We start from the raw sequence: 20749 nt of genomic DNA on the forward strand, positions 1-20749 counted from the left end.
ATATAGTAACTCTTTCGCACTCTAGAGAGAGCGATGATTCTATTTTAACATTTTCACATGCTACAAACAATGGTTGATAGTACTGGTAGACCAATTTTGTTTCATATCATATTGTAATAACCCAAATTCCATGACCAACCCTACTACTTACTTTTTAGTTTATTTTTACTGTTAAGTTTCTCCACAGTGTTGTTCTGTCTAGTGCTATGTTCTTTATTTTCTGGAGGTCCGTTGCAGTTTTGAATTTTGTTGGTAGTGTGGTATTTGGATCTGATGATATTAGTTCTGTTCTAATATCTAAACCAACCCTACTAGAAATTTGTTAATTCTATGTTTAAGATAAAATGATTTTAGCACAATAATAATAAAATTTCGATTTTCAATCTAATTTATTTAATGTTAGATATTCTTACAGTATATTATTAATGTTATAGTGTTATTACTTATACATATTTGGACGCCTACCTAATCTCCCTATGAGAGATTTCCACCTACCGATATTTACTATTTAAATACACAAACTATTGCAGTTTTTTAATGTTTAACATTGAAATATATCAACAAATTAAAAATGTTCTCTTAATAAACAAATGCATTGGCCGACAGGTAATTTGATATAAATAAGAGACCGCTTGTTAGAAGGTGATGGATGAGTTAGAAAACAGTTGGTGTAGTTGTAAATAAAGCGTTTGAATCAGCTTGCCGCCGCCGCCATCCACACTCAGCTTACTTGATTTGTTGCAAATTTAATGACATACTTAAATATATGTTTGTGGGGTGCCAATTTATACTATGACCCAAAAACACATGGTAGTGCGAGAGTTTCATAAACCAACTTATGATGTTTTGTATAATTGATAATTAATAATTTAATTGTAGCCTAGGGATAAGTGACCTATTTTTGACATACAGCCTTCATGTTGCCATTAACCGTTTCATAAGAATACATTTCTGTGTACTGTAATTCGTCTGTATGATGTCATCATTATTTGTGTTGGCATTCTAATTACTTTAGGGGGGAATTAAAGGTAACTTTCATGGCAGTTTGTCAAGTTTTAAAGTGTAGGATAGGTTAATAGAAACATTCATAGTTTATTAAAGATGTATTGTTCCCCCAAAAACATGAAAAATGAAGATTAATGAAATAAAATCATACTTTTAATAGGCCATTTTACAGTTTTAATGAATTATTCACTTTTGTAGAAAAAAAAAAGAAAACAAATAATCATTTCACTTATAAAACATAAAATAAAAGGTTAATTTTAACCAAAAATCTCATTGTCTGACAGACAATTTAAGTATTTTTTCATACATTTTTTTCAGGTAAATAGTTTTTTGTTCGATCCAGTTTTTGGTCAAAGTGAATAACTATTATGTGACATTAAAATTTTAATATTTTTCTGGTGGACAATATATCTTTAAGTTGTTTATGTATAGCAATTTGTAGTGTTTAAGGATGTCGTTTTTTTCCCATATTGAAATCATAAATAACACTCAAACTTCACATTCCATTATCCTTTATCTGACATTTATGTCGGTCATAGATGTACATAATGGTTCATATCAAAAATATTTTGTAATTTATATTTACGATTATAAATGATTATTTTTTGCATTGTTAATGTCATATGTTATTTGTGTTGGAACATAGACGGAAGTAATTTTTCAACTTTTATTCTGTATAAAACAGTATATAACTACTTTTATAAATCGTAAATTATAAAAGTCATGATTTATTAATACATCGTTTTTTTCTTGTTACAGTCAGTATACTCAAGAGTTGCCAGAATATGCAAGGTAATGTTTCAATATTTCATCATGTCATGATTATCTTTTAATGAATGTTATAAGATGTTGTAAGATGATACATAAGGGAGTAGATAGATGTGAACAATTACTGTGAATATGTAAGCAGACAACGGAAAGGTAGCAGACGACGAGAATCTATGATGATAATATATCAGTCTGGTTTTAAAAGATCAATCTTTAATTGATAGATAGAAAATAGCAGTAATGTTACTTCCTAATGATTGCTTTTGTTTTCAATGAACTTATCATTAATTAGAATAAATTTATTTTTGGTCACAAAAAAAATTTATGGTGCTTATTTAATGTAAATTTTAATTATTAAATTAATTATTATATTATAAATATTATATAATGTTAGAATGATGTTGGAGGCGAGTATATTCTGGATGATTTATGGACAACATTTACGAAAGCCAGAATCAATTGTTCCTTACCAGATTCATTTCCATTTTACTTCAATGATCTCCGTAAGTATTTTTAATAATCAGACTTTGTAGTACCTCTCCTTTGAGACACCCCTATTAAGGTGACACTTTGTCTGGAAGGAGTCCCCTTAATAGGGGTTCTACTTTAATAGTATTAGGTTGATTTGGTGTGTACATTAGGTCTTCCTTTACAAGAGCTTAAATAAAGAGCAGCAAACAACACCGTGGCGGATACAGGATTATTATTTCTTTCATTCATTCATTCATTCTTAAACCGACAACATGGCCTTAAAACTATACATTAAAGTATAAACAACAACTATTGATGTCTGTATGTATTTTGTTAAGCTCTGTCTACACTATCAAACTTGTTTGACGACAAAAAAAAGTGTGATGTGCCCAAATATGGTAGTGGTATGTCCAAATATGGTAGTGATATAACATCATCATGTCCATATATGGGCACATCACATTTTTTTTGGTCACATAAAGTTTGATAGTGTAGACACAGCTTTAGTTATTAGTATTTAACATATGTTTCACTAGAAATGTTTTGAATTTGAAGACTTGTTTTCCTAAAAACACTTTTTCCATACTTATTTTTCATTCTAGTTGTATAAATAGAATTGCTGTTTCTATGTTTTCCATCATTCCATCTAACTAGTCCTATCCATCAGTATACACCCATTAATACATTTACATCGTTTCATTCCGTCACATTTCTTGTGATGAAATATATTATTACTAATCAAAATAGACTATCAGAATACACAAACTTTGTCTGTGTCAATAGTAATCAAAAGTATCAAGCGTTTCTTATGTCTTCTCCAAGGTTGCTACGTTTTCAATTATTTTTTTCTCAAATCTAATAAATGTATTCTGTCTTTAATGTATTCTATCATTATTGATGGACGTATAAGCTGTTGACTTGCTTTCTACAATCAAGTAAATTAAGTAAAGTTTTTTGTATACCTTTTTTCAAAACTTTTACAAGTTGTAGAGGGCGGCAGACATTTTTCCTTGAAACTTCTATATCAAGGATGTATAAATGTAGTAATGTTATACTCCACATTCATACAAAGTTTAACAATAGTTTTTGTACAATCTTCAATCAATAATTTAATCCAAGATTACTTGTATTTCATGCTTCAACATTTCTCAAATTCCCAGACTGTATTAATGTAATTCAGAGCTCCGTATTAAATCCATTTCATGTTCTATGAACATTAATGATTAATTCAGTATAGAATCGGGATTATTGCTCTTTCAAAATTCCACGACTTTAATCGCATAATTCATGAACAACATTAGAACTTAATCTAACCTCTAAGAATTATTTTCTCAATATTACAGCATAAATTCTCAGATTAGCTAAACTATAATAACATTATAAGCGTTTTAAGAAATTAAACTTTATGAAACTTTATTTTATATATTTCTGTGTTTAAGTTAAGTTTAAAGTGACCATAATCTACCCACTACATTTTAAGTTTTTTGTCTCAAGCTACTCTTTTTAATCCCATCTCCAATATCGACTCTTAATTTGACCCAATTTCATCGTGAGGTTAAGCTTATTCCAGCACCAGTATTATGTCTACCAACTTTACTGTGTTCAGTGTTCATTTCTTAAAGTGTGATGATGCATCTTTTATAGCATCAGCTTTTCAATGAACATTTTCACAATTACCCTTTGCCTGACACACATGATGTGAAAAAAGAGAATATATAAATTCTGAATGAACAAATGAATGAATAAATAAATAATCCACTTCTGGGATTATGTTCTGAACATTCTAAAAATTCTTAACATTATTTATACATGAAAAGGTGAACTTGTGAACCTTATGGGTATTTAATTTTACCTTATTACTATCATTTCATGTATCTCACCTTGAAGAGTATTTTTAGGATTTTTATTTAGTGGGATTCAAGTTTGTGACCTTAAATAAGATTTCATTTTGCCGAAATAAATAAGTATTTAATACAGGTGTTATTCGCATGCACTATGATTTAAATTTTTACGGATTATAATCAAATATATTGATTATATAGGAATGATTTTTATAAGCTTAGTCTGAAGTTTGACTCAAATTGATTGACTCAATCCACATAATCTTGTAGAAACGATTTGGTTTGTTTGAATAATGACATGAAAAAAAGAAAACCTATCAAGAGTGTTATTTATATTTTAAACAAATCAACTATACCATACATATCTAGAATTTTGTAATGGTTATGTTAACCTGTAATTGGTGTTTTTATATTTGCATTTTGATGTATTGATTTTTATTGTAATCCACCCTTTTCAGTGTATGCTGCTGGTGTGGAAGATGTTTTAAACCATAATAAGTAAATAAATAAAAATTTCATCCAGCACTATTTTCACCATTTCAGTAAAATGTAAGACACCTTAATGGAAATCAATGATCCATCAAATTTTAAGATAAATTTCTACAAGTTCTGTATTTAATCTGAATCGTGGACTAATTAGCAAATAAACTTAACTATGACATCTTATGTCTCATGTCCACTTTTAGGGAAAATTCTATTATTTAGAAGTTTGGTCCTTAATTAGAATGACTTTAACCAAAGACAATTTAATCAGGACAATGTGTTTGTGGTATTTTATTAATGGAGTCTTTACTTAAAAATATTTATTCTATTAATAATTAGTTATACTACTAAATACAGACTTCATAGTTATACGTTAGACCACTGTCTACAATCCCACCTTTTAAACATAAGAAACAAGAATATCATACAATGACATCATTTGCTATTTTTAGACAGTTCTTGCTTTTGATTAATGAATGATTGCAGACCTTCTCCTTCCATTCTCTCAAGAGTCAATATTAATGTCATCATTGACTACACAAAACTTAAGCCGATGTTCGTGAACTTGACAACCTATCATCCATCAATGTCATGCAGTTGTATTATAACCAAATATGCGAGAAAATATTTGCGTTTTTACCCAGATGACAAGCATTATATTGAAGGCTGTTAAGCGATCTTAAGCGAGCCTAAGGATAAAAACCTTTCCTACAAAGATTAGTAAAGAATAATATGATACAAAACAGCCTCTTTTATAAATCATGTTAAAACATTTGCAAATCAAGCAAAGTTAAAAGCAGGTGTTCTTTTAATTTTGTATTATCAAATCATTTATAAGCTTATTTTTTACGAATTATTATTGTAGTGTCATTTCTTAATGTATTTAATTGAAATTATTGTTTTTGTTTCTACAGAAAGTACTCATTATATTCCAGAGGAAGGAGTGATATACGGTGTATTTACAACGAACAGGTAAATTATAATATAACGTATAACGTACGTTAAAGAACTTTGTACACTATTCGAAAAGGACCAAGAATAACTACATTTAATATACTTGCCTTCTTCATATTCCATGGCTTCCTATATCCATTCCTACATAAATAAATTATAGCATATTATATTTAATTTATTTTTTCTAGATATAGTATTTCGGGCTCTGCCATATGTAGGTACCATTTATCTGATCTAGAAGATGCATTTTCCAGTGACTATCGTTACCAGCACAAATCTCGTTCATCATGGATAATAAAGAAAAACTCAAAGCCCAACTTTGTTGTAAGTAAATAAAAAGTTTATTTTACTAATGAAAAACAAAAAGAAAAAAGTAATCAATAACCTGGTATTAGGATTTGCCTTTTTCGCATATAAAAAGCGAAATAATTATTTTGCTGTTACTACTAATACTCAAATTTAAATGTACTGTATTATCTATTGTTGTACTTGGGCCAGTGGCCTACATACTATTGAATAAATGAATGAATGTAAGTAGTAAATAGTAATGTTTCATTTCCCATGTATGGTAATTAACATGCATTATCATTTTTTACAAACAATTTCAATTAAATGGTTATTTAAAGTAATATATTATAGTATATATATAAAAATCATATCAACATTCAGAAAGAACAAACGTTTAAAACCAGATGAGAGACTTTTAGATTTTCATATCGACTTTGTTGAATGCTACCCATTTGCGTCATAGCACATAGTCGACGTAAAAATCTAAAAACGGTCCCTATTAATGCCAGGATAACCTGTAAAAGTTTTAAAAAATGTTTCCAACAGGGTCTAATTAATAATGAGATAAAAATAACAATATTTTAAAAGATTTCATAGTATATGTGTGATAATAATAAATGAATAGTGCTCAAATCGCTAAATCAAGTCATTTTTCCCATTTTTTCTGTGATCAAAATCATATCTCTAGGGACATATTTTATACCTTCGTCCAAATCCTTGTTTTTAGTTACGGTAATCCTTTATAAATGTAGTCGCTATTTGTCACAGATTATCTCGCAAATCCATTTTTATGAGTATTTAAGTATATTTTGATGTAATATTGGAGAAAAGTGTGCAATTTAAGATCTATCGCTGAGTCGTAAATCTGGTTTTATATAAGTATAATCAAATATTAATATCTGGAACCTTGCAAAAATATGAATGAATAAAATTAAATACATACTCAATATTTCAACAAAAAAAGTTACATACTTTCTAAATGCTAGAAATTCTTTATTTAAATTGTTTGAAATACTGCGATTTTTTCTGTCACGCTTTTTACACATTTAGTAATAACTGGCGGAATTGAAAGTGATAGATAAATCTTGATGTGTCTGATAAAAACAGTTTCTTTAAAGCATGACACGTACGGTTTCAATAAATAATTCTTTTATGATATATTTGCACATAGACTGAATAATAATTCATTAAGATTTTGGTCTATCTCAGATGATTATGTTCTAATGTATCTGTCTCGGCATTAAATGAATGGCTACGATGTCATCGTGCTTGATCCTACAGGAATGATGAATGCTCTCTACGGAATCAAAGAGCCATTATACATTTTTAGTGCTGAAGTTTCCAAATATAGCAAGTAATCTCCATTAGTCTTTAATGAAAACTGTTTTATTTATTGTAGTTTTATGCTCTTACTTTTCATGAATGTGAATTGTTTTAAAATTAGCTTTAGATATATTTTAGCGGTCTATCAAAGGCAGGGTTGGAACCATGTGGTAGCGCCAGTGTCGCGCTCCCTTTTGACAGCTAAAATAAAATTATATACTTTTATATCTATTTTTACCACACTTAAAAAACAAAGGAATTAAACATGCACCTCCTTTTTTTTTATTTCATACGCAGGATTGAACCCCAGACCTCGGGACTGGAAGGCAATCATGTTAACCACCAAGCTACAGCTCCACTACTAATTTAGAATATTACATTGTCACTTTCCTTCCACCCTGGTTTATCTTTGCTTATTTTATAAAGTTTAAACTTTAAATTTGATTTCAGTGTCAACAAAGAGGAAAACGTGGAGATTCGACCATTTCGGAATTGACCATCAGAAAGCTGTCGGAAGCAAGTAAATACCAGTTAATGGAAAAGGCAGTCCAGCCAACAGAGAAACGGCCACTGTTTATTGAGAAGGATACAACAGACAGGTTGGTTCTGTCAGCATAAACATATCAATACATTTAAATACTCTGAAATTGAACTCTAATTGCCCATGAGTTAAACTTCAGTTAAAATATTCTAAAAGTTGGTGATTGTCCAACATTTTTCCAATTACTTTTTTTTATTCAACCTTATTTATAGAGGGTGACCCCAAACAGCATATGCTGACAATCAAGGGGCCCTCATGATGAGTTAACTGTTTGTGTGTGACAGTGGCTGTGTGTATACTAGTACACCTGGGTAACCCCCTACTTATTTTGAACTAGGTTCTTTAAAGTGCACATGAGCACCATTTATAGTCCTTATCCGAGAAGAATTGTTCTACCACCAGAACCATGAAGCGAGTGAGCCTTGAACCCTTGCCGATGTTATGGCTAGGTATTACACTGTCTTAACCACTTGGCCACGCACTCAAGACCCAGCCCATCTGGGTTAATACTAGCTTGGTCAATGTTGCTTGCCTATCAATCACAGAGTCTTGGTGGGAAATCTTGTCTGATGCCAAGATGCATAGCATAATGTATGTTGTCCATTTAAATCTGATATGCTTTTACACATTATTTCCCAGACAAATTTGAAACTTAAAGGACATAGTGTAAAACTATTAAAACGTAAAATCATTGCTAAATAGTAATAAAGTATTTTTTCTTGTAGGCTTACGCAGATTGCAGTGGATGTAGTTAAAACCAAAAACTCTTCTTACAACGTCATGTTTATTGGATCAGGTATGGACAACTATCAAGATTGAATTTACAGCATTCTCTACTCTTTTTTTCACTTTTTTAACAATAAATTCATCATATTACTTTCTATTTCTAGAAGAAGGAAAGATACTGAAATTGTTGAAACTGCCAGGCAACGATGTATCTTGTGTTGTTGAAAAGTTTGATGCTTTACCAGTAAGTACAATTTATAATAACATTTATTAACTTTTTATTAAGCCCAAAAACAAACCAAATGTATAGGCTATGCACGTAGATCATTTTTTTATAGAAATGGATATAGTACAGTAAAGATATTGGTTCATGGTTAAATAATAATAGTTATGTATTTATTATTTTTATTATGTCTTTGCTTTCAGGCTGGTAATAATGAAGCAATTAAAATTCTAAGGATTTCAAAGAAAAAGGTATATGGCATGCCGTTTATTTCCATTATTTTTACAAAAATAAAAAAGCATAAATTTATCATATGTTTCAAAAATAAATGAAAAGAACAATCTGTACAGTATCTGAACTTTATATTGGAAATAGTAAGACTCAGTTGCTATCGTAACTGCTTTCTAAAAATATGTTTGTACTTAAAGTAAAATTTATGCTTACCCCCCAACCCTTACCCAGGAGAAACATTAAATAAGGAGATAATATTTTATGTGGGCCACCCCAGAGATGAGCGAGAAATGTTGTTACCTGTATCGTTTTATCATTGTAAATAATGTAGTGAAGTAATTTGAACTTTATCTACACAGTATTACAAATCTGTTTCCAAATATACATTTTTACCATTAACAAATTAAAAGATAAAAGTCAGCTACTGTGAATAGCCTGTATGTTGCATTGGCACACCATAGATGACTTGGAACAGCTTGTACAATCCAGCTACTGAGATTGCCTTCCATAGCCATCATAACCCATTTGCCATGTGATATTTAAGCTCAAGCCTAACTCCTGCAATTGCATCAGGGAGGATTTATCTAGGTACCTGTACAGTTTTACTATTGGGAAATTTTCCTTGCCAATAAATTCATTCTAGGCATAACAATAGTTGTCATTTAGGTAAGTTTGAACTAGGTAATCAGATTCAGCCAAGTCGTACAAGTTGAACCCATTCCCTATCGTTTTATCCCCATGTGTTTTCTTACCTTGTTTAAACGTTTAACCCTATTGTTATCCAGTAAAATTACTTTTTTACTTGCTGTTTTTTCAGGGTGTACTTTTTGTTGGAACAAACAGTCAAATAATCCAAGTTCCTGTCCATCGATGTGATAGATTTTTAACTCAAAGGTATTTACCAATAATTCATATGAAATTATTATGAATTAAGCAGCCAAGGTCTCAAATTTGTTTTTATCAAAAGGTGTTGATAAATTCAGACATTTAAGCCAAGAATATAGACTGATTTCCCATTATATAAGCTCTATAGGCCATACAATATTTTAATGGTTTATGGCAGGGTAATCTTAATCAGTGAAATTTTTGTTCATAATATGAAACATTTTATGATTAGTTTACAGTACACTGGCATGTCCAAAGCCTAAGCCTTGGGCTTATGTATTTTTATGTATATTTTTCAGTGATTGTATCGATGCGAAAGACCCATATTGTGGCTGGGATCGTAAGAAAGGAATGTGCACTACCTTTACCGACAGGTACTAATATTTTAACTATATTTTTGAGAATTTGAAAATAAAAATGTTAATTGGTAATATAATACACTAGTTTTCCCTTAAGAATCTGTAGCTCTTTATCCCCAAATGTTCTGTTAAATTAAATTATTCCATAATAAATTTATTATTTCAACCAACCCAACACTCCCAGTTTAAAATAATGGTAGCAATAATTGTTTGGTAACACAAATTATTGAAGTAACTAACTGGATTTCAAATTCAATTTTAGATTTAAAAGCAATAAGCTAAATCAAGACAGACAGAGAGAAAGGCTAAAGCTCTGTCTACACTATCAAACTAGTTTGATGTGTCCAAATATGGTAGAGATATGCCCAAATATGGTAGTGATGTGACATCATCATATCCATATTGAGAACATCAAATTTTGTTGTCACATAAAATTTGATAATGTATACAGAGCTTTAGTTTCTGTTCATTGGTTAATGAGAGTACCTTGAAAAGTAGTTTGTTATAGTATTCAATGATTTAATATAAAATATTTATTAATTGTAGTAAGGATAAGCTTCAATCAAACCATTAATAATATTTAATTGAGTACAATGATATGAACGCTTTATTACTTAATCTAATTTCCTATTTTATTTAACTAATTAGTTTTAGTTTATCACGATGGCTACAAGTTATTGACAGTTGTCCTGTACAGCACAGTATTGCAGGTAAGTTATCAAAATAACAAATTACTTCCGATTACAACTAAAGATTGACATCTTGGCCTTCATTTTAAAATCAATTTTTTTTTTACAGTTTTTAAAGTTGTTTAGTGGTCTTTACATATTGATTTTATTCTAGTTATAACTTGAACATTTGTAATGTTTTTCATGAGGTTGTCCTTAATCCTCAAGTGGTTTTAATGAGCTATGTTCTGTTTCATGAGGTTGTCCTCAATCCTCCAGTGCTAATCTCTAAATATGCAATCAAGTAACAAACAAGATATTGTGGTGACAGGACTGGTTTGAAATGACCATCAGCACTCACTTGTCAGTAATTAAAAAACACAAAAAAAGATTTAAGTCATCCTTAGTAATGTGAATATCAACAGATGGCAGTTTTAAAATAACTACATTGTATGTATATATAGAGAAAGTAAACCTTTTTTTTTGGATATCATAAAATGCTTGTATTGTTGTAAACAAACGACAGCCAAAAGTAAAAGTTTTTGTTGGATCAGACATTTCAGGTTGAATTACAGGAAATACTGAGTCATATATAAATTTAAACAGAAATATTATAAGTATAAAACGTTAACGTGAAAGATTCATAGCAATTGTTGCCTGCCACTCCGGCAAGTTCATGCAACTCTTGACGCAGCTGTTCTGCGAATCCCACAGATCATAATCTCGCCATCCAAAGTCAAAAGTACTTCTTTATAACATGTATACAAAGAAGCTGTGCAATATCTTATTGTATTCAGCAATTTTCACTTATTTTGTAACAGTCGATGGAGGTTATGGTCCGTGGTTGCCATGGGTGCCCTGTAAAAGTCCCATAGGAAAGGAACGTTGCTTCTGTCGGAAACGGGAATGTGATTCACCGAAGCCACAACATGGCGGACGAGACTGCGGTGGGGATTTTATACAGGTGGCTAATTGTTCAGGTAAGTTATGGGATTTTTAAATGTTTTGTTAGCTAATATTAAATTTAGATGTATAATTGATTGACTTAATAAAACTCTTTCACAATACAATCAAGCCAAGTTAACTTTTACTTCTCTTAAGTTCATAATAATAAATTACAATATTGTATTTGATTAAACTATGAGGAGTAAAATCCAAAAAAAAGCTTGTGATAGGCAGCCAATACATTAATTGTATAGGAGATTCCTGAATATGGCAAGCCAACTATTATGTAAGCGTGTTAACATAAAGCTTTGGTGAACACAAAATTAGGTCATGTATTTGTTGGCATTACCTTTATTTAGCCTCTCCTACCTCTGTTACACTAGTGAGTCAGGCTACCACTAATATTCTATGAATCCTCTAATCAGGGATAAAACTAAGTGCCAAGAACCTGCGGGTGGCAAGATCTCTAACTTATCTTAGAGGCTTCTTAGTTTGTGTGCTAATAGACTTAAAGAAACTAAGAGAATATTTATGGTTACCAAATACAGTATGTGATATCCAACAAAACTATTTTTTTAGGATGGCTCTATTTATCTTTACAAAAACAAGATTTAGAAGGATGATAAATTACATTTTTCCTTCATAAATTCCAAGATAATTTTATCTTAATATTTCGATTATGATCCAATGTCAACTGTCAATGCTTTATAAATGCAATTCATGTCTTTCATTAGATAGTGGGAAAATGACACTTTATAACAACTTTATCATACTTCACTCGTTAAAGGAAATATTATATGTTTTACCATGAATTATAATTACTGTTGACAACAAATATTAATTGAATTAAGTTGTGCTGGGAAATAGAAAAAAATGTTCCCCTCAGGATTATTTGAACGTGCCAAGAGCAGTAATGGTATAGTTAATTCTACGATATGTATTACATAGTTGTCAAAAGTATTGCTCCAAAATTCAGTAGTTTAACATATATTTAGTTTACAATTTAGAATAATTGATTTCTTTAGCAGTTGGATGTATTAATATAGTAGAACACCTCCTTTGAGACACCCTTGTTAAAGCATTCCTTAAAATGTATTTTTTTGGCTTTGACATTCCATTTTGGTCCTAAAGGCCAATTTACACAGATGAATCTGTATCTATCCTGAGCTGAAACCGCCTGTCCACTCTGGGATTTTGTAAATGGTCATAAGGAATATTACATAGATTCTACATTTTTATTACGGTTACCTCTCGTCTGTGTTAACTGGCCTTAAGGATGAGAACCTAATGATCATATTCTTCATAAAGATTTTTTAACAATGCTAAGTATTGGTTTGAATTGCCTATATTTGGTAAATTTACATGTTAAAATTTGTCCAGTTGTTTAATTTTATTAAAATGTTTAATCCTGCAGGGCACTGGGAGGAATGGAGTAGCTGGGGAAATTGCTCCTCCGATTGTGGAATTGGTCTTCAGAAAAGAACTCGCAAGTGTATCGGATCAGAAATATGTTTTGGAAATTCTTCTGAGTCCAGAGAATGCAATCTAGCCCCATGTAAAAGTGAGTTAAAAAACGATTAAATTTACTTACTAGAAAGTTGTGTTTGTAGAATTGTTTTAGACACAAATGTACAAACTGGCTGAGCTAACTGGCATCAAGGATGTTACTGCACAGTATACTTGAAAGTCTGTTTAGGGTTCAGCATTTTTAACTGCTCCTCAATTGAATAACAGATATAAAGAAAGCCTACCATTGGACACCGTGGACCATCAAGAATTTAACCACAGATGGCTACGTGCTTCATCGATCTCGTGTTGCCTGCCGGGCTAATGTGGAATCAACCAGTTTGATAAGGATAACGCAAAGAAGAGAACAAACCCAAGAGTGTTCATTTAATGATGCTAGTTCATGTTGGCCAGATTCGGGTGAGTTGGTATCTAATGGTGTGTTTTTGAGTAAATGGTGGTTGTGCTAATGGTTTCAAAGATGTTATGTTGCTGGTAGTATGGTACTGATGGTGGTGGTGATGGTAGTATGGTACTGATGAGGTTGTTGTAGTGGTGGTAGTGTAATTCTGACGCCAGCAGAATTAAAATGATGGTTGTGGTGTGGTACTGGTGGTTGTGGAGTTTTTGTGATGGCTAAGCTCTTGAGTAATAGTTCTTGTGTAGTGATGTGTTCATAAATGGTTCTGGTGGTGGTGAGGGTGATGATAAGGGTGATGTATTATGATGAAATTACTTTTGGTGATATTAAAAATAAACCAAAAAAAAGACAAACCTTTATTTTTAATTCTAAAGAATATTTTGGGGGATACACAAACTGGTCACCTTGGCTACCTTGCACCAAGACTTGTGGCTGGGGCGTTCAAATGAGGTATCGAGGCTGCATACCAGGACACAAGTTATGCAAGTCAGGGCAGCACCAGCAAAAGACCTGCAAAATTGCAGAATGCCCAGGTAACATAGATATTATAAACAAGATTGTTATACAGTACTACAGCTTATATTAAATATACACTTCAGCGATTATATTGTTCCTTTTGTCTTAACAACATAGTACATACACTCGACTACAGTATAATATTAAAATAATAGTAATTAATAATAACATACTATATTCTAGAAGTATTAGGCAAAAAAAATGTGGTGCTTGATTTATTACTAAATTTGTGGGAAGTTTTGCAGGTTTGCATTTTGATGAATACTAATTCTTTCACTACCCTCATCGCAAACAGAAAGAAAAACTGACTGGTTTTTTTTTCCAAGTAATTAAATTAGCGAATCGTATGCCTGAACTCTTCCAAGAACTTTACTGATAACTACCATTTTCTACCTAAATATTTGCCAACACTCATAATTAAATCATTCATTCATGAATAATTTCTGCAGTGACTGTTTCATCATTATTTGAAATTTGGCCAATGTTAGTCACTTGACACACAAGTCAACTGCCCACTATTTATAACTATGATTAACTTGTCCTTCGGCTGTTTACTTAAATCTCTGGTGTATATATTCTTTTTTTTTTACTGGAAGTCCAGATTAAATCTAAAACTAAATATGATTCCTGCAGGAAATTGGGGATAGGGTAAGGTGTGTGGGTGGTACAGTGGTATCTAATTTCATGTTCCATTTTGATAACATTTTGTTCCAAGATCAAGATTTTTGTTTGTCTATCACAAACTCCTCTTCTCTATAGTGTAAGGGACCGATTTAATTACTGAAACATTTGTCAACAGAAAAGCTTGAAACTATAAAAAATAATGACGATTAAAATGATGATGTTACTTATCCAACAGTAAAAGGCCAGTGGAACTGCTGGACTGCTTGGAGCGAATGCTCTGCTACTTGTGGTCCCGGTGTACAACACAGATATCGCACATGCACTAACCCTTCCCCTGCTTTTAAGGGGTCACTATGTGTGGGTGACAACTCACAGGTGCAGCAATGTCAACTGAAGGAATGTCCAGGTACGATGGTGTACTAACTCTTAATACTAATTTATTTAAATTATTGTTTTATATTAATTTTTTTAAGCCACCACAATATTTGCATTTCTAAAGCGAGTCAAATGAATAAGCAGTTAAGGCAGGGGCTCCGTTTACTGCACAATTCAGCAATATTGGCATTGGTTCGAGGCTGACTCGCTCCTATTTCTGGTGGCGCAGCAAGTCTTCTCGGATAAGGACTATTAACTGTAGGTCCAGTATACACAGTTATAACCTGTGTGCACTTTAAAGAACCTAGTTCATTATTCGAAAAGAATAGAAGGTTACCCCGGTGAACTGGTTCACAAAATAGCCTCTGTATTAGGGGGATTACCACCTATCTGATGAGACTATTGGTAATCCTCTGCCAAATGTGCCTAAAGAAAAATTGAATTTGTTAACTACTGATATTTATGACATTCATTTGTTTTCTTAAATGCTTTGGTAAATAAAGGTTTTGGCATATTATATTAATGGTGGTGGAACAAATGGTATGGTATTGTTTTAGTAAAATGTGCTTTTTTTGGTGAATTTGTAAAGTAATATGAATTATAACATATTCGAGTATATCCTAATTGCCATTATATTATCCACTAATAAACATTCGTTATTTGTATGTTATCACATATTTTAAACAGTAATTTGATTGATTTGTATTAATGATAATTAATTGAAATTTTTGGTGAATTATTACTTATAATTCTTTAATTCATTTGTTCACTCACTCATTTAATTAATCAATGATTATTTTGTCAATTATTATTTAAAAAAATTATATTATTACTTCATTCATTCACTTATTCATTCATTCATTTTATTTTTTTAATGAAATGTAAGTACAGAAAAATGTAGTATGTAGTTTTTATCATGATTTTGATGTTTTGAGATTGCTTATCATTTAGTTTACAATGGATGGAAGAATTGGGGAGATTGGTCTAATTGTCGGAACAACCGTCGACACCGAGCTCGTCGCTGTGATTTCTTGTTCCCAGTGAATGGCATGTGCTCGGGATGCGGCAAAGAAGTTGAGTTTTGTGGGAAAGATATACGCGATTTCAAGCTCGTGGCAGGTACGAACAGGTTGACATTAGGTGAGGTCAGGTTGTAAAGAATTCAAAATATAATTAGAGAAGATAGAATAGAAGATTTTGTGTTGTTTGCAACTAACACAACATAATCAAGTATTGTGTGAGTGTCGTATGATGATAGAGGTGAAGTCCATCATAGTTGGCTTGGTATCTAACATAACCTGGTACAGTACTTTTAGATTCTGATGTGTACAATTTAGTTGTATGCCTTATTTTTGCTATTAGAAGTTCTGTAATAGTTATATTTAGTTTATCATTTAACTATTAAAACATTCTTTATAATGATTTGGATTTTTAATATAATAAATTACAGTAGAACCCCTATTAGGACCCAACAAAGTGTCCCCTTAATAGGCATGTCCCAAAGGAAAGGGTTCTACTACTATAACCTATATAACTGTAGAACATTTACAATATACTGTAGTAGTTTAAATTATACAGTAGCTTTATATGCAATGTAGAATAGACATATTTTTGCTTCATTGTAGTGGACATTTTAAGCCCTGTCTACACTATCAAACTTTATGTGACAACAAAATCTGATGTACCCATATATGGACATGATGATGTCATATCACTACCATATTTGTGCATATCACTTCCATATTTGAGCACATCACATGTTTTTGTTACATAAAGCGTGATAGACTTGTTACTAATAAAAGAATGATTAAATCTTGTTCAAATAATAATTCACCATTCCATCAAGAAGCCACTGACAGGTCAGGGTAACAGTGCAATTTGGTGACATTGACAATGAATCAGATATGAGTAATATGTGTTAATTTAATTTCATTTTTGACAAATCATTGAAAATATAAACTAAAGTGACTTACAGAGTTGCACTCTTTTAAAACAAATTATTTCTGTCATCAAATACTCCCCAAAATTTTAGAACGAACAAATCTTTTAGAAGAGATAAAAATCCAATTAAATAAGGTATAAATATGCTCTGGGGTGAAATTATCGACTGTTGTACATTTATCAACTGTTGTACAAATTTAAAAACTTTTTTTGTGTGCTGTTGTCCTCTTTTTTAAGCCAATTATCATATAATATTTGCGAGAATCTCACCACTTCAATTTTTATCATAACAGGAAGTGCGAAAGCCTCTCCTAGTGGATACAACTTAGACGACGCAGAAGAAGACTGTGCGGAAAAGGCAAAGATGGAACGTGTTTACATAGTGATGGTTGCCATGGGATCAGCGATAGCTGGGGCTGTCGTCTGCTTAACTGTTCTATCATCATATAACAAACACAAGACAAGTTCATTAGACAGTGAGCTCGAAGACACGTCCGAGTCATTTGTTACCGAGTTTGACCTCGACGGGTACTCGGATAAAAAATCAACGGACAGTGATGTGTCTTCTGGTGCTAAATCAAAAGTATGCTGCTCGCCGAAGCGTTGAAATAAAATATTAAATTTAATGTATTGAGACAAATTAAAATAGACAAATCGAGGAGTTATTGCTCCTTGGTACGTTAGCAAAATAAATTGTATAAATGTAATAATTGTTATATAATGTATGATCATTTTAATAGACCTATATATAATTAGTATTATAATTTTTTTACATATTTTAACTTTGAAGTTTGTTATTTTTTGTACATTTTAAGTATTTAATTGTTTGTTATATGGACAGAGAATATCTACAGATAGTATTAATATCCTAAATATGGATGTGAAGGGACATAATTATATAAGTAATTATAGCATCATTTTTAAAATAATAAGTGAAAACATATTTTTGTCAGCAAAGTATTATAGGATAAATTTATGTATTCAAAATGTTTGAAGAATTAAACGCCAGTAACTTTCTTCTTAATTTATTGGTCTATAGGTGGCGCTATCCTTGCTTGAGTTATCACAACTTGTTGTCCCTCTATTGATGAATTTAGTATAGCACTAAAGGCCAAATTGTTTGATAATGGTGATATGCTGGTTATTGAATTCATTTTTTAAATGAAATGTATTTAAATCATGGATTTATAGATCCATGTTTAAATCGTATCTTGTATTCAAACGTTTGAATAACTGTACCAGCTTATAATAGAAAAAAATGTAAAAGTTTAATATTTATAATATATTAATATCGCTTTTTACTGTAAATTGATTATAAATATATGCTTAAATGTAAATGAATATTCATGTTCCATTGATTAAAATATTTCAATGTAATGATGTAATTTGCATAATATAATAATAATTAAGTATTAATTTATTACCGTTTAATGATTGTTATTACAAAGTGTAAAAACTAGAAAGATAATTAAACTACATTTTAATGTTAAAACATTCTTATAATATAATGTTTAATTTGAAATGATAACATGAAAGAAATAACACTTATATATCATAAATGTAACACTACGTCGACTAATTTAGGTTCTTCATTTTTGGTTGCATTTATCTGATTAATTTAACTATTTAATTGGTTTTGGTTTGATTCAATTTAATTGTTATACGTCGAAAAGTAGTATATGAACAAATAAACATTCCTGTAAAGAAAATGAAATGACAGATATTTAAACCTATAAAATCGTTGTTTTGCCGTCGACAATTATAATTAATAATAATAATAATATCCTGTATTTATATAGCGCCTTGTGAAACCTTTAAGCGCTGAACATTATTACCCCAGTCATGTTTTGGATCAAACACCTATGGAAACATACTCCCATAATGCAGCTAGTAATCAGCGCAAAGTTGTGTCTTGATCTAACCGGGTTCCCATTTATACACCTGGGTGGGGAGAGGTAAACGTAAATAAAGTATATTGTCTAAAGAGATTTTCGCGCGCACATGTCCAGTATATTACAGGTAAACGTAGACCTGTACATGAACCGGTGTAAGTATTCTGACCACAGAGGAAAGCTGATTCACATTCAAAAAGTAGAATGTATATGGGACCATGTAACGTGAAAGATGACGTTGACGGTATGCATTAGTGTAATGGAGGAGAATTCCGTAATTATTAAATTATAATTTGTGAAAACCATGGAGGTGAAAACTGAGGACTACTTCAAAGTTTTAAAACATTCTATTTCTTTTCTGTAAATAGTGTTATTTATTATCTTGCATGCATTGATTTTTAACTTAGACTAAAAGTGGTATGAATCAATTGTTACTGAATGGTAGGCCTATCTTATATGGTATAAATTATATACAAATAAATATACCGTTAACGTACGTTGTATCCATCTTAATACTTTTAAATGTATTATTATTATTTATACACTAATTTATTAATTATTCAAATATTGGAATTTTAATTTTATTGCAGCTAGGACAACTTCTATACAATATAAAGGCATGCAGTTGATATACGTGGAACCATGGTGGAACTTATGGGGGCTATTTTAAAGATTGGTACGTATGTTTATTAATTATTTCAAAATTATTGAGTTACTGTACTTATAATTTAAAAAGTTTGGTTTTGGGAATATAATGTAAAGTGAAGTCTGTGTGCCACATCGTTGCGCCCATAACTCGGCCGCTTAAGGTTGATCCATCGCGTTGTGTGATTGGTCAAATTACTTGCGCTGCGCTTACGTCCTTGCGTTGCGCTTACGTCCTTGCGTTTTGTTCATTTTATTTAATATTATTGGGGTTTTTTCTGGTTTGTTGACATGTTTTCGAAATAGTTTTTAGTTCAATTTTCCGTTTATTGGTTTATTGTGCAGGGAAGCAAGGGCCCATCAATATGTTACCATATAGTGCAGATAAATTGAATCACTTGTGATTTATTATAAAGAAATTATGTTGTGCATTCCAGGGTCGTTGTGCGTGGAAGCAGCTTGTAGCTTTCTACAGTAATTAGTTCATTCATCTAGTTCGTTGTCTATCTGACATTTATTATAATTCCGAAACATACCGGAAATGATCGCTTCAGTAAAATAAAGCTTTGTTGACACTCGGACGCAACGCAAGCGAATTGACCAATCACACATGGATTATTCGAAGTGTTGATTTTGATTGGTCAATTCGCTTGCGTTGCGGTTTTCGTCCTTTCTCTAAAGCGTGGTTCCCACTAGCGACGCAACGCAAGGACGTAACGCAACGCAAGTGAATTGACCAATCACAAGCGATGGCTTATTCGCTTGTGATTGCTAACTGTCTATAACTTCGCTTGTCATTGGTTAAAACGCTTGCGTTGCGTTTACGTCCTTGCGTTACGTTCTAGTGGGAACCAAGCTTTTAAGCTTGGTTCCCACTAGAACGTAACGCAAGGACGTAACGCAACGTGATTTGAACAATCACAAACAGTCGGTTGTGATTGGTCAAATCACCTACGGTTGCGCTTACATCATTGCGTTGCGTCTCCAGTTGGAAATCAAGCGTAAGGACACATATGCAACGCAAAGACGTAAGCGCATCACGTCAAATTATTTGACCAATCACAAATGACTATTATTCGGACTGTTCATTGGTCAAGCGCGGCAGCACGTTGTCTTTT

At 31.5% G+C, this 20749-nt stretch overlaps 1 protein-coding gene across 3 annotated transcripts in view; it reads left to right on the top strand.

Annotated features, from left to right (window-relative positions):
• LOC144838600 (semaphorin-5A-like) overlaps positions 1-18591 on the top strand; it is a 59307-nt gene extending 40716 nt beyond the window's left edge. Inside the window, exons 9-26 of one of the 3 annotated variants that reach the window (XM_078694028.1) lie at positions 1765-1797; positions 2168-2276; positions 5483-5540; positions 5711-5846; positions 7584-7732; positions 8400-8470; positions 8565-8644; positions 8827-8874; positions 9672-9748; positions 10039-10113; positions 10747-10808; positions 11588-11746; positions 13126-13272; positions 13446-13637; positions 14013-14171; positions 15014-15184; positions 16105-16293; positions 17388-18591. In XM_078694028.1, the coding sequence (XP_078550154.1) occupies positions 1765-1797; positions 2168-2276; positions 5483-5540; positions 5711-5846; positions 7584-7732; positions 8400-8470; positions 8565-8644; positions 8827-8874; positions 9672-9748; positions 10039-10113; positions 10747-10808; positions 11588-11746; positions 13126-13272; positions 13446-13637; positions 14013-14171; positions 15014-15184; positions 16105-16293; positions 17388-17701 (2229 nt within the window). In that variant the 3' untranslated portion in view covers positions 17702-18591. The remainder of the gene's footprint in view (positions 1-1764; positions 1798-2167; positions 2277-5482; positions 5541-5710; positions 5847-7583; positions 7733-8399; positions 8471-8564; positions 8645-8826; positions 8875-9671; positions 9749-10038; positions 10114-10746; positions 10809-11587; positions 11747-13125; positions 13273-13445; positions 13638-14012; positions 14172-15013; positions 15185-16104; positions 16294-17387) is intronic. The other 2 variants (XM_078694037.1, XM_078694045.1) reach the window with 2 other exon arrangements.
• The last annotated feature ends 2158 nt before the right edge of the window (positions 18592-20749 follow it).

Source organism: Antedon bifida, chromosome 1 (genome assembly GCF_963402885.1).
Source record: "Antedon bifida chromosome 1, ecAntBifi1.1, whole genome shotgun sequence".
NCBI classification, from domain to species: Eukaryota; Metazoa; Echinodermata; class Crinoidea; order Comatulida; family Antedonidae; genus Antedon; species Antedon bifida.